At 38.1% G+C, this 13853-nt stretch overlaps 3 protein-coding genes across 3 annotated transcripts; 2 read left to right on the top strand and 1 right to left on the bottom strand.

The window, feature by feature from the left end:
- Positions 1-1114: 1114 nt before the first annotated feature.
- Positions 1115-3755, top strand: LOC101314477 (peptide chain release factor 2-like). Its single transcript, XM_004302194.1, has 7 exons — positions 1115-1562; positions 1760-1972; positions 2323-2424; positions 2555-2692; positions 2905-3209; positions 3322-3475; positions 3566-3755. The coding sequence occupies exons 1-7, from the start codon at positions 1143-1145 to the stop codon at positions 3698-3700; spliced, it is 1467 nt and encodes a 488-aa protein (XP_004302242.1). The 5' UTR covers positions 1115-1142; the 3' UTR covers positions 3701-3755.
- Positions 3756-4569: 814 nt separating this feature from the next.
- LOC101314191 lies at positions 4570-5908 on the top strand. Its single transcript, XM_004302193.1, has 2 exons — positions 4570-4826; positions 4932-5908. The coding sequence occupies exons 1-2, from the start codon at positions 4719-4721 to the stop codon at positions 5574-5576; spliced, it is 753 nt and encodes a 250-aa protein (XP_004302241.1). The 5' UTR covers positions 4570-4718; the 3' UTR covers positions 5577-5908.
- Positions 5909-5986: 78 nt separating this feature from the next.
- Positions 5987-8743, bottom strand: LOC101299979. The gene is made up of 6 exons (XM_004304816.1): positions 8546-8743; positions 7852-8058; positions 7591-7764; positions 7380-7486; positions 6946-7241; positions 5987-6816 (listed from the first exon to the last, which is right to left on the bottom strand). Exons 1-6 carry the CDS (start codon positions 8741-8743, stop codon positions 6248-6250), a joined length of 1551 nt encoding a protein of 516 aa, XP_004304864.1. The 3' UTR covers positions 5987-6247.
- Positions 8744-13853: the final 5110 nt, after the last annotated feature.

Genomic DNA, 13853 nt, shown 5'->3' with positions numbered 1-13853 from the left:
CTCTACTCTCTCTCTCTCTCTCTCTCTCTCTCTCTCTCTCTCTCTCTCTCTCTCTCTCTCTCTCTCTCTCTCTCTCTCTCTCTCTCTCTCTCTCTCTCTCTCTCTCTCTCTCTCCACCCTCCCCTCTGATCTGCTCTCCCTTTCTCTCTCTCTCTCTAGCTTTCCCTAAATCATCAACCATGATCCATAAATTCATGGATCGTAAATCGTTTCAGCATGGCTACGATGATTTCGATGAAGCCCAAGCTTGACTTTGCCGGCCGGCGAGATCTGTAAGTAGCCTAAGCTCCTCTGTGTTTGAGGCAATAGAACATACTTCATATGCCGATGTCGCCAGATTGGTTGTTCAAGTTTATTTTTGCGGAATTCCGGTGTTGATTTGTGAGGTTTTGGACTATGTAGGTTTTGGTCACCAAGGAGGTGGACGAGGTCGACGTTTTAATCTGGCCTTGTAATTTTGTGTTGGATCTAAAATCACTGTTACTGAGTTGTGGAATAATTTGGCTGAAATAATGAGGTCTCTCTCTTCTTTCTCTATCTCTCTCTCAGTACCAGCATAAACCTCCTTAGTAGCAGCACTACAATAGTGAATTAAACAATGGAAGCAGCAACAGCCACAGCTTTGCAATCTGACAGTAGCAACATTTCAATAATAATCTAAATAGTAGCGGTAGCAGCTAACTTCATGGTCGGCAGTGGCAGCTATCTTCACAATAAGCAGTAGTAGCTAGCTTCACAGTAAGCAGTAGCAGCTAGTTTCACAATCGGCAGTAGAACTGGCAGTAGCACCTTTTGAGCCTTCTTACTCAGCAGTAATACCTTCTTACTCGGCAGGCAGTAGCACATCTCTCATACAGTAGCAGTAGAGTAGGTAATGAAGGGTAGTTTGGTAAAATACGTAGTGACAGATGACATGTAGATATTAATTTGTCCTAATTTGTTAATTTTTGTTCTTAAATGTGTAAGATATTGTATAAATGATGTATTTGTAAACTGAAATTTGGTTAGTAATTAATATGTAGTTTACTATTTAGAGGCGCGCATCAATCTTAGAGAAAAACGCTGTCGTTTTGTTTTTCTTCTAAAATTATTGGAGCTCTGAGATTAAAACCCTGGAGAAGAAACTCTGCTAAACCCTAAAAATGTCATCTTTCTTGTTCAGAAAACGAGCCAGCTTTAGATGCTGGGTGATTCTGTACCCAAACCCTAAATCCAAACCTCAATTTGGTGATCTGATTAAACCCCCAAATTTTGAAATTCCCAGGATTTTGGATCATGGATCTTCTTCATTTTCACCCAAAACCTCAAGAACCCTATCTGGGTCTCTCCAGAACCTCAAAAACTCAATTGGTTCTGGTGAAAGTTTTGGGCTTCCTTCAACTTGTGGCTTGGTTCGATTTTATGGGACTCAGGCAGCTGAGGAGCCTTCAACCTCTGATGGGCTCACAGTTGATCGGATACTACATAGTGAGTGGTCGATTCACACAGAGGATGAGAGTGATTGGAAGAGTCACGCTGCTGCAATTGCCCAATCCATTCATCTTATTAAGAAACGTTTACAGGTACAGCTTAAGATCACTAATTGTTATTGTTTTAAGTCTCATTTTGATGCGTAGTTTTGTTGCTAATGTTGGGAGTTTCATCATTTGGCTTACTTGGCACTATGAATGTGATAGAGTGAGTTTGAACTTGGCAACTGTCATTGCAACTCTTTGTTTCGGCTCAATTTGAAGTGCAAAGTTTATGTTTGTGGTGGCAGTGGAAGAAGTTGATGGTCAGGTTGGATATGTTATCAGTGGAGCTGAATAAGCCAAACCTTTGGGATGATCCTGTACATGCTGGGAAGATAAGCCGCGAACATGGTTCACTGATGGGTAAAATGAAAGAAGTGAGGGCATTTGAGCAGGAATTACTTGAGCATGTGGATATGATAAAGCTTGCTCGGGAAGAGAATGACGCGGAGTTGGAATCGGTGGGCTCTCAATACTTCTCATAGGCATGTTATCACTCTTTTAACATAGTTTGTGTCATTTTGAACAATTAGTAGCAATTTTGTGTTCTGTTCACTGGCTATGGTAGATTTTGGATGTACTCTGATATGTGAACAGGTTTTAGTTTAACAGAGAACATAGAATTGGTACATTGTAGATATGAATCCAATAGCTGATTTTCTCTGTTAAGTTGAGCATTTGTTGAATGTAACATTGTACATTAAGGCAAAATAGAAATGGTTAAGTTCTTGGAAGTTGAATCCTTACCATAGAAGTTAAATTGTGAACAGCCTCCATTGTACACTTCAGTCACCGGGAATCTCCTTTGCAGGAATCCATGAAGGCTTTGCTTGAGATGAGAAGAACTTCAAAGGAGAAAGAGACCCAAGCTTTATTAGCTGGGGAGCAGGATCCTTGCTCATGTTATATAGAGGTCTGTCAAATTTGCCAAATGCTTTTCTATGTCAAATTTTCCTGTACTTGACATATATTGGCCATAGTTTTCGCATTTCTGCTCGATGTATTATAACCAAACCCTTCGGTTTTGTTGTCATGTAATGTAGGTGCAATCGGGAGCTGGGGGTACAGAGAGCAATGACTGGGCAGCAATGGTCATGCAGATGTATAAAATGTGGGCTCAACGCCGTGGATATAAAATGACTGTGGTGGAGGAAATGCCTGGTGAGATTGCGGGAATCAAGGTTCACCTTCTTACCATTCATCATCAATCCTTCTTATTAGTCAAATGGATCCTTGAAACATATCTAGTAGTTAATAATCAATGAAGGAAAATTTCCATATTGTAAGCATTTGAAAGGCCACTCATATTAAAATCATTTTGTGGGTTATTTCAATCAGAAGTTAGAGTAGGTAGGTGCTATGTTTTTAACTTCAGATCATTCTAATCTTGCAGCGGGCAACTATCAAAGTTGATGGTGAATATGCTTTTGGATATGCCAAAGCAGAAGTAGGAGTGCACAGGTTGGTACGTATCTCACCTTTTGACAGTAATAAGCGCAGACATACTTCATTTGCTGCTGTTGCTGTGACTCCAATCCTGGGAGATGTATCTGCTCATGTGCAAATTAATGAATCTGATTTGCGCATCGAGCGTTTTCGTTCTGGGGGATCTGGAGGCCAGCATGCTAATACAACTGATAGTGCTGTGAGGATTGTTCACATTCCCACTGGAATAACTGCCACTTGTCAAAATGAAAGGTAAAGAATGCAGACACATGTCTATGTTACCCTAAGCTCTCATATTTCGCTTTCCATATATGAGAGTTGAAACTAAGGACTGCCAGTGTTCTCTTTTGTCTTGAATGAACAGATCACAGCATCAAAATAAGGCTTCAGCAATGGCTGTTATCCAGGCAAGAGTAGACCAGCTTGAAATGGCACGCCAGACTCAGAAGAATGCACAATATTCACAATCCCTTACCGATATAACCTGGGGAAGCCAGATTCGCAGCTACGTGCTCCAGGTATGCCCATTCTTCTACCATTACCTGGTCATACATTGACAGTTTGAGTTGTAATAACTTATATTTGCTAAATCACTACTTTTGATGCAGCCATACCGCATGGTGAAAGATCTTAGAACCAACTATGAAGTCTCTGATCCTGATTCTGTCCTTGAAGGAGATCTAGACGGTTTTATCTTGAGTTATTTATCAGCTTCCTTGGATAAAGATGAAGATGACCGCTAAATGAGTTTTATTTTTGAAATAAACTCTGCATATCTTTAGCAAACCCGAATATTTGCTGCATGCCAATGCATCAAATATGTGATGGATTCGACTCATTCGAGTCGTTTGACGGCAGATCAAATCAGTGGAACGATGACCTTTGAAACCAACAGAATTATTGAATGCGTCATTTGTATATTCAGTGAAAAGATAGAAATGTCAAGAACCTCATATGATTGATGATTCTTTGATATCAGAGAAGTTTTGGTAACAATCCTATGTTGTAATACATTAAATCAATAATATGAGCTGATTTCAGTAGTAGAAGTTGATACAAGATATTTGGATTTGGATAATAACTGGAAATGGGTTGTTGTCTAGCAAGTAGGCATGCCATTCAAAACAAGCGAGGCTAGGCACACAAGCATGGCTGCCTCACTTCCTAGGCTTCCCTCATGATTCCAAAGTTAGTTCTCAAATCAAATTCATCATAATGTCATATTGAACCTTCAAATAACGACATATCTATTTTATTGTTCAAGAATAAGAGAGTAGAATCTGCATTCACACTCGAGGGTTTATTTTCATTTACACTTTCTGTTTTTTTTTCTTTTTCTTTTTATCAGGTAAATAATAACTGCGCGATTCGAACTCACAACCTTTTATTTACTAAAAAGGAAACTATATCACTAAACCAAATAGTACTGGACGGCTTCATTTATTTCATGTAAATAAACGTGTCATTAATTACCACAGTTACATTGGATTTGAATCAAGGATCACCATAAATGGGCTTCAAGATGTGTTCATTTGGGCTCAATTTACTAGTGAAGGCCCATGATGAAGCCCAATATCAAGATATATACCTACAAGTCTACAACTTTCCCAAAAAAGTAACACGACTGTAGCTGAGTTTGCAATTTAGGGATTTAGGGTTCTCTCCCAGAGCGCGCGCGACACATACCAACCGGAATCGGAATCGGAGTCGGAGTATTAGGGCTGACGTCTCAGAATCGCAAAATTGCAGGAGAATCGAACAATGGGTTCTTCTTCGGTGATAACCCCGGAAGATGTATTAGAGTCTCTAATGAACGACGGCACCATTGACTCTCTCCGATTAAAGATCATCAACCAGCTCAAAGCCAATGTAAAATTCTCTTTATCTTTCTATATCTATCTATCCTTTTTATATTCACATTGATCATTATCATGTTGGACAATATTGAATTGTGAATTTTGATGGTGGTTTCAGGAAGAGCTGAAGAGCACGACAATCAAAATGGCGGAGCAGAGCCGAGTTCTCAACACGCCGGGTGCCGAGAAGCAGACGAAACGAGAGCTGTTTGATGCTCTGAGGCAGGAGCTGGAGACCCAAGTGCTGGAGAAGGCGTCCAAGTCTGTTTGGGAGTTGATTTTGGATAATAATGGGATGGGGAAGGAAATCAATCAGACTGTTGAGAGGGTGTTTTGCAAGCTCAGCGGCCGCGAACCGCCGCTGTTTCCTCCTCCTCCTCCTCAAGAAGACGCCAATGCCGGTGGTAAGGACAGTGTCAATGCTAAGGAGAATGCCAATGCTGTTGCGAGTGGTAATGCCAAGGGCAAGGGCAAGGCGAATGGGAAGGGGAGAGTGAAGGCAAAGGGGAAGGGAAAAGAGAAGGAGAAAGAGAAGGAGAAGGAGAAGGAGAAGGAGAAGGAGGTGGCGAGTGAAAAAGTTGAAGCCAAGCCTGAAGAGGAGAAGTCGAATACAAAGAAGAGGAGTTTCAGTCAGGTAAATGCACAAGGAGAAGGAGATGGAGAAGCTCATGTGGGTTTGGAGCAACAAGTTGAAGTCAAGGCTGAAGTAGTTGAAGCTAGGCCTGAAGAAGGTCAGGCTATGGCAGAAGACCCTCGAGTCTGAAGTCCAAGGTACTATGTTGTTTATGGGGTAGGAGGTACTGGTGCAAGTCTTGGGTGTTTTAGTTCTGCACCATTTATTGATCTTGTATTCTTGAAACTTTGATGTCTAGTTCTGGTGTCAATATTTTCACAGTAGGAGAAATGACTAACCCGAGTTGGGTGTGTTGCTGAGCTATCCTTTTTGCTTTTGTTAACCTCCAAGTAGATGAGACTATGCTTCTACATTGGCATTCTCTACATTTCTGGCACTGTGATTTGGGTCTTTAAGATTGTAAAATTTGGGTGTTTAAGATTGTAATAGAAAGCGAATCGTGAATCGTTAGGTGCCTCTGTATATATGTGATTCTTTTTTGTTTTTGTTTATGATTTAGATTCAACTATGTAATCATTGGTGAAGCCTTTGAACTCAAGCTTGAAGAAATTTCAAGAACAAAGCATTGCCAATACTCACAAAAACTCAATGCTTGGGAGAAAAAACAATCTGGAAAAATAAATGCTAGGCACTAACTAAAGCTAAAAGGAGCATCAGACTGCCTATTCTAGCTGAATAATAATTTTACAGGAAAGATGAAAACAAAAACCTAACACCTAACAGAGGGCTGAAGCCGAGAAATAAAATACACTCATCCCTTGTAGATCTCCCCTTTCGTTCATCCTTGTGAAGCAGTCATCTCAGCGGTTCACCGAGTTGTTGAAAGCGGCATAGTCATCTGTTGTTGGATTTGGATTGAAAGATGAATACCTCAAGTTGTTATCAGCCGGATGTATCCCTGAGTGCCTCGAAGGAACAACTTGGGGCGGCGCACCCCAGCTGTTTGGTAGAGGTGCCATCATCCAGCTTAACGGGAGAGCCTGGCCTGTATGATCCCTTGCACCCGGAATCAAGTTTGTGTTAGCACTCATTATCTGGTCATAGTTTGTTTGCTCAATACCAGTAATTGCTCCAGAATTCAAATTCTCTGGAAATGCTGATGATGAGCCTAGTGAGTTGTTGTAACTCTGAATCTGCATGTGGCTGAACAACTGCTTTTCGATGTCGATATTGTACAGCGTTTGGGACCCTTGATTATAAGCTATTGGTTCATTGAAGTTTTGGAAAGAAATGGCTGGATTGAAGTGTGCTTCTGCTGCAGAAACCGGTTGTGGAATTTGATCTCTCGCTAAAAGATATGCAACGACTTGTGAATCCCATGATGATGGCACACACTGAGTTTCAACTCCTTGGTTGCCGATGACCTCATCTAAAGGCGAAGAAAAATCCATAACTATATCATCACAAGATATTTGCAAAGACAACATTAGTGTGTAGTTCAACTTGAGTAGTGTCCAAAGCCTAAGAAAAGCTACGGTGAGGGAGGAGATGTAAATACCTGATACTGGTGAAGTAGAATCTGTGTAACAGAGAGATGCTTTTGTTTCTTCATATGCTTGAATTTGTCTAGGATCCAGATGTGTTGGGAATTGTAACGGTAAGTTGGAAGGGATTTCCGCTCCAAGGCTACCAAATTCGAAAGAAATATCCGCACCTCCATTGTATGATTGGAAGTAAGGAGATCTTTGACTTGGGAAAGGTCTCTGGCTCATCTCTAAAAACCGGCTTTCACATTGTAAAAGCTTCTCATAGTGTTTGTCAAGCAAACCAGGCGGGAACTGAAGATAATGCCTCCTACAGAAAGAGAAAATCATGAACAAATATCAGATCAGCTACTCACGGTTTGAACAGTAGTGCAGAGTGCAGACGGGAGCTTATCCTTGTTTGTGCACATTTTGGCAATAACAGCAACAAACCTAAAGATTCTTTTACCTGTGAATGAGAGCTGCACCGCCGGTGAAATCTGTTGCGGGATTCCACATAGTATGCTTTCTTGGCTGTGGATTAGACTCTCGATGAAATGTAGGTGGCTGGCCTAGCTGCAAAAGTATGACCACTTTAACAAAGATATTACCATAACAATATGCAGCCTGCTTAAAAGGATAATTTTAGTTACTAGTTGAAAACTTGAAAGAAGCATAACCTCAATCTCTAGAATGCCAGGTTGGTTTTCTTCAATTACAGCTCTAATAGCAATAATATCAGACCACTGCAATTCAATCTTGCTCTTCAAACCATTATCCAAGATTTCCCAAACCAGTTTTCTCTTAGCATAGTAACACTTTGCAACCAGGTCACCTTCATGTTCAGTTACTCTCTGCACATATTAGAATCAAACTTGAATGAAAAAGTTCATTTCCATTACTTTATAATGTGTTCTAGAATCTAAATTTAGACTACCAACCTGCCATGAACCAATTCTGAGTAACGAGGCACAGAAGTTAGAAGCTTTCAGTTTTTCCTTCTCGGACATAGATTGAACATTAACTTCAGCTGCACGCTTGGGCTTTCGTTTGCGGGGAAATTTTTCTTTCAAGTCCAAGAAAGAGGGCGTCTTCCCAAGTGACAAACCAAGTGGTGGTAAGCTTAGAAGGGTTTGCGCCAGTTGAGCCTGCAAACAATGTAGCAACACCAGAACAGAACACAGATGTTAGGTGACAATGACAAATCTTATATCGGAAGTAAGATTAACTTGCATGCACTACTAACAAAAACTCTACAAAAACAACTGTAGTATCTGAACGAAATCTCTGAAAGCCTATAAACCCTAATATGTGTAACCACTTCTCTTCCTTCTATGTAATAATCTCTGATTAAGATGATGAAAGAATACAACAGAAAATGGGGAAGAAAAACCAAAAACAAAATCAAATTAAGAAATCAAAATGCTAGGTTTTATGAACAAAGAAGAAAGAAAAAAAGAAAGAAAAAAAACCAAATTCATGAAAACACAGAGTTCCAAAGTAACACAGATGGCATATGCTAAACCCCTAAACTCCACAAAAACAAAACAAAAATCATCAGTTCAAATAGAATTAAGATATATAATCATAAAATAAAACCTAAACAAGATGTAGTTGGGAGAAGAAAAGGGAAACCTTTTCGTTGGACTGAATAGGAGTTTCCTTAAGCCTCTTGTTTGCAGCTTCTGAGATTTCATCATTATGACAACCAGAGTTGATAGACTCATGCATTGAATCCTGAAACTGCTCTGAACAAGCAGAAGAAGAAGACTCGCTACCACTTTCCCTATTTCCTCCCATGGAAATCCCATCAAATCCAACCTCTTGAACCATTTTTCTTCCTCTATTGTTTCTCCTGTATTTTCGGGTGAGCACCTGAAAAGAAAAACCTAGCCAAAACCCATTTGGAGCGGTCTACGCTTATACATAAGCAATTTTGGAAGATAAAAATGAATTGCAGAGAAAAAAGCCGAGAAAACAGAGCAAGAATGAAGGTGATGATGAACCAGAGCCGACTCTGCTCTGCTTAATATAAGCCTTCAGGCTTCAGGACTCTTTTTGACGCTGGACTGCTGAGGTCATTTTTTCCACGTGGACTCTTTAACTTGCTTCAAGCCCTACAAAAAGGAGGGAATTTATTTATTTATTTCTATTTTCCATTTTCCCCTTTTTCTTTTTTCTCATGATATTCATGGAGGTTGGAATTGAAATAGATTCTCATGGTTGTTAGATTTAGAATATTCACTGTTCAGAAATAAAGATTGTGTTTGTTAGAGTAACCAACTTTGAATTTTGTTAAATACTATTATTTATGTCGGATTTATAATAATTTCTATAACTTCGATTTGTGATGATAATACTAACGACCTAACGTATATGTTAATTAAAATAATATTTTTCTGGTATTTTAACAAATACATAAATACGTGTCGAATGTTGGATTATGTAACCGAAATTTAGAAAAACTATGTCAATTGTACGTGTAATATGTCTAAACTGTACTGACGGTAGGAGAATGATGACATATAGATATTGTAATCTATTTTTAATCAGTATCTTATAATTCTTGAATATGAAGCCTATAAGATCTTTACTTCATGAACAAGTATAACAAACGAAACTTGAATTACATTAATTGTAGTGTTCTTTTGTTATTAAGCTCTTCTTGTGTTAGATCTGTATCGACTTCTTTGGCATGAGATTGTTAAGTTGTTTATATCGAGTTATCGACCCAGTTGATTGAGGATGTGAACCAACAAATGAAGTTAAGACATTTATCCCAAAAAAAGAAAGAAGCTGTTTGGTTAGAGTATTAGGTAAGTACGTACACCTGTGGCTAGTGTAGATTATCGATCTCAATAAAGGAACTACGTACTCGCCATTCATCAACATTGAACATTGTTGGTTTTGGATAATCTGGAACTCATGCATGTCACTCATGGTGATACAGCATATAGTATTATATACTGCCCTTCACATCTGGTGTTCTCTTGTTCTTTTTTTTCCCCTTTTTTTTTTTTGACAAAAGTTTCTCTTGTTATTGTACTCCATATGTGAATACTACATGTTAATTTATAGAATTATAGCACACAATTGCAAACGTTCATGCTGAATAGATGAAAATAAAACGAGCTTGTTAGATAGGCATGATCGAGTTTCAATTTAACTAGTGTTTTCTTTCCACATGATACTTTTCTCCAATATAAAATGTAGGTCTTTCACTATGTCCTATATACAAATGGTGAATCAAACCCGAGTAGCTAAGATATAAGAGGAAACTAAAAGTTATATATGAATCTAGCTAAATCAAAAAACACAAATTTGGAGAGAGCCAAATAATCCAAAGGTTACTGTTTTGATCTCAAAATGATGTTTGAGTAGTTCGACCTCTCCAGAATAAAAAAACAAAATGGATTGGGGAGAGCACCAGGGAGAAGAGACAACTAATGATCAGCGAGCTGAGTGTGAGTAACAAAGCCTACGTTTCTGCCAAATATTAGGCTGTATATTTTTCTTTACGAACTTTTAGCTAGTTAGAATACCAAAATTTGTTCTACTGATTATATATTGGTTTGTTTGAGGAAAGTATTGTATTAGTTGTTGGATTTGTTTGTTATTATTCTAAAATGTAAATGAAACCAACACTTTCATAAAATGAAATAATAATAGACTTTGGATAAGATGTTTAGAGCACTTCTTAGTTCTTACATAGATTTGTTTAGTTGTTTTCACATATCATCACCTCCTTTTGCACGTCATATTTGATTTGATTTTTGGAATCGGGAAAGAGCATTAGATATAATCTCAGCAGATGCTTATGGGATGAGAGAGGTGTACAATACAAATTTATATCTAACATGTTAATATGTCATATCTATGATTCAAGTCATGCATGCTTGTATTATATCATGCTCAATGAACTGAATTTAACTCCATATGCACAGCTGCAGGCGATACCTAGCTACGATAGTGCATAGCGCACAATTTACCTAATGAACTTGAACTCAACGTACAACTGTTTTGTAATTCAATTTACAGAGTATCGATCCCGCTATGCTAATTATACTAATCCTTTTTCAATCATAAGTTCAGTAATTCAATTTAATTATGTGCGGGTCGTTCCTCTCTCACTCATCTTTCAGCCAAACAAAAAAAATTAAAAAAATTGTGTGCGGAATAGAATCATCATTAATTGTTTCAAAATGAATTGTGGCATGTGATTAGTGAAGGCGACTGTATGAGATTTTATGAGCGAGCGTGAGTCATATAATTATACAAGGCGGCTTAATAATGGTGCTCCAATATGTAAGCACAAGAGATCGACATGCATAAGAAGATGATTTCGTATTAGTGGGTGATTAACACATGGATCTTATCCCACATCATTAAGGGGATTTTTATTAAAGTAAAACACTTGCTTAATGATAACAAATGGCAAGTTGACTAGAGAGAAGTTAAGTGACGAGTGATGTAGGCATAAAATTCTTGAAATGAAAAAAGAAAAAGAAAAAAGAAGTCATTGCTTTTTCTATATATCCACTTATGGTTGATGTGATCTAATCAAAACTTTGGTGATTGGTACATCATCAAAGTTCATGTAATCATTATAGTTGATGGCTGCTCTCGAGTTATAGACTCACTATGCCTAATTAGGTGATTAAGGTGTAAAACGTGACTGGTAATTGTACGCATAGTTTTGTTTTTATTGATTGAGAGGATGAATATGGATTCAAACTCTGGACACATTTTACTAATCAAAAGAAGAATATAACTAGCTTACATAATTACTATATTTTTATGGCATCTATATATTAAGGAACTCCAAAACAACCATAGTGTTTGTTCAAATATAGTGATATCTCTAGGGTATTTACACCTTAAATGTTTCAGCCTTAAACATGTTTACGTGACTTTAGTAATCTATAGTTCTATACTAGTGATCTTAGCCTCTTTAGGGTATCTCATATTGAACAAAAAAAGGACACCTTTAACCTCTTCCATATTCATTAGAATCTCTCCATAGATCCGAGCATCTAATTGAGGCAATAGTAAGAGAGCATAAGTGTAAGAAACAAAGAATGATGATGATCGAAAATGACTCAAAGCCGAATCCAAGAAGAAAACCTACCTAAAGTTGTACTTGCTTGATGTGGATTTGATGGTGACAAATCTGATATATATGGATTAGCTTGTTGAAAGGGCCACAGGTTTAGATCACCTGGTTGGCTGCTGGCCTGCGGCAACAGGTTCCATTATCGAGTCTGATAGTTAGGCGCCTACCATTTCCATATTCAAGTGAAAGCTGCTGGAAAAAGATGCTTGAATTTCATAGGGGATATTTTCATCCATTTGTATAAAACTATGAAACCCACTTTTGACTAATAGCGCACATGATTTTAATCTCACAAAGCACCAGTTCTGATAGTGATCGTATAAGATTCAACTGGTTTTCTAGGGTCCAGCTCTGTGAGACTAGGAAAAACCAGAACATTCTTCGTTTTCTGGGTGGAAAATGACCCATCATGGACCCGATCTCTGATCTTCCCCTCTTGTTTTGAGTGTGCTAACTACTTAATCCTGAAGGTTCATGCATGATATCTTAATGGGGTCGTTCTGGTATTGGCTTTTCTTGGAGGCTTCGAGCTTTTTCCTGTCATGGAGTCGAGTCAAAGGGATTTCCTATACTAAGTAGGTTAAACTTGAGCTTCGGTTTTTTATAATTGGCAATGATTTGTGAGGGTTTTTAATCATACTAATCTAAAGGTCTTATCCAAATCACTTTGCTTGATTACATGATCATACGTACGCACGCGTGATAATATGTCATTGCAGGAAATTAAGGAAGATTGAGATTGTGTTATGTGTGTTTATAGGTCAAAGATATTGCTTAGTTTATGTAAGATCATCACTTTAGTGGACGTACATGCAGAAATCTCACGTAGGATTCTTATTAATTCTATTCTAATATATGCTCATTGTACTTGTGATCATGAGCAATATATGTAACCATACTAGATCTATTCCCAATCATTCATACGTCAGAATAGTGAGAATACTGTTTCTAGATAGGTTATCAGATTTTACTCTAAATGACGAAGTATAGAATACCTATACTTACAAAACATTAGGATTTCCGTTCTTCCATGAAACACTCAATGTGATGAGTGTGTTACATTCATTGATATTTTTAGAGACCTGATGGACATAATTGTTTAGCACAAATTGTTGATACTTTATGCATGTCGCCACAATAGTATTTGTTATGATATTCAAGAAGCGCTTTTATTATCATTAGAGAATCCTACGCAACTAAATTTGAAATTTTCACAAAATTTGCAAAATCACCTCATTCAAAATTTGGCCTTACTGCTAAGCTAAAGTTATAGTTGCCGTCTTGGCGACATAGAAGTTGTTTAGGATTACCAGCCCTTGATAAGAATATGGATGGCATAATCCCTATCCAAATGTGAAAGCAAAACATATGGATGGAATGGTGGCAATGCCAAAAGCCAAAATCTTGATTCTCTGGGTGTTGATTAGTGCCCGGAAAGAAGAAAAAGATGGAGAAAGAGTTACCACCGCCGCCACCACCACTATGACATCATCAAAAATATACAGTATGTTTTTAAAGAGGTGTAGTCTCAATCTGCTTGAGTGACACTCACCCAAAAAGGAAAAGGATTTGCTATTTTTCTTCCAAACAGTTGACACTGATCATTGAGGTTACCGACCCACTCTTAAACTGCCCAATGAGGCAGACCTTCCAAGAAGGAAAATGGGTCTCAATCTAACAAGGATACCATCATTGCTTTCAGAATCCAAGTGTCAATGAGTCAATGACAATAAGATGAAGATCTTCCCTGTGCAGAATTTGGCCTTGTCAAAGAGCACTCAGATTATGACACGGCCTCACTCCATCTATCTTGGATTAAAAATGAAAAAT

This window comes from Fragaria vesca, linkage group LG6, assembly GCF_000184155.1.
Source record: "Fragaria vesca subsp. vesca linkage group LG6, FraVesHawaii_1.0, whole genome shotgun sequence".
Lineage (NCBI taxonomy): Eukaryota > Viridiplantae > Streptophyta > Magnoliopsida > Rosales > Rosaceae > Fragaria > Fragaria vesca.
This window is presented reverse-complemented; position numbering and strand designations above follow the sequence as displayed.

Bases quoted from the DNA above. Each gene is read 5' to 3' on its own strand.
- LOC101299979 (XM_004304816.1), bottom strand. From the start codon at position 8,743: ATGGTTCAAGAGGTTGGATTTGATGGGATTTCCATGGGAGGAAATAGG. The intron at 7,765-7,851 runs GTTGGTAGTCTA...TAATATGTGCAG, and splicing joins TCAGAATTGGTTCATGGCAG to AGAGTAACTGAACATGAAGG. The intron at 7,487-7,590 runs GTTATGCTTCTT...ATACTTTTGCAG, and splicing joins CTGGCATTCTAGAGATTGAG to CTAGGCCAGCCACCTACATT.
- LOC101314191 (XM_004302193.1), top strand. From the start codon at position 4,719: ATGGGTTCTTCTTCGGTGATAACCCCGGAAGATGTATTAGAGTCTCTA. The intron at 4,827-4,931 runs GTAAAATTCTCT...TGGTGGTTTCAG, and splicing joins TCAACCAGCTCAAAGCCAAT to GAAGAGCTGAAGAGCACGAC.
- LOC101314477 (XM_004302194.1), top strand. From the start codon at position 1,143: ATGTCATCTTTCTTGTTCAGAAAACGAGCCAGCTTTAGATGCTGGGTG. The intron at 2,425-2,554 runs GTCTGTCAAATT...CATGTAATGTAG, and splicing joins CTTGCTCATGTTATATAGAG to GTGCAATCGGGAGCTGGGGG. The intron at 3,476-3,565 runs GTATGCCCATTC...CTTTTGATGCAG, and splicing joins TTCGCAGCTACGTGCTCCAG to CCATACCGCATGGTGAAAGA.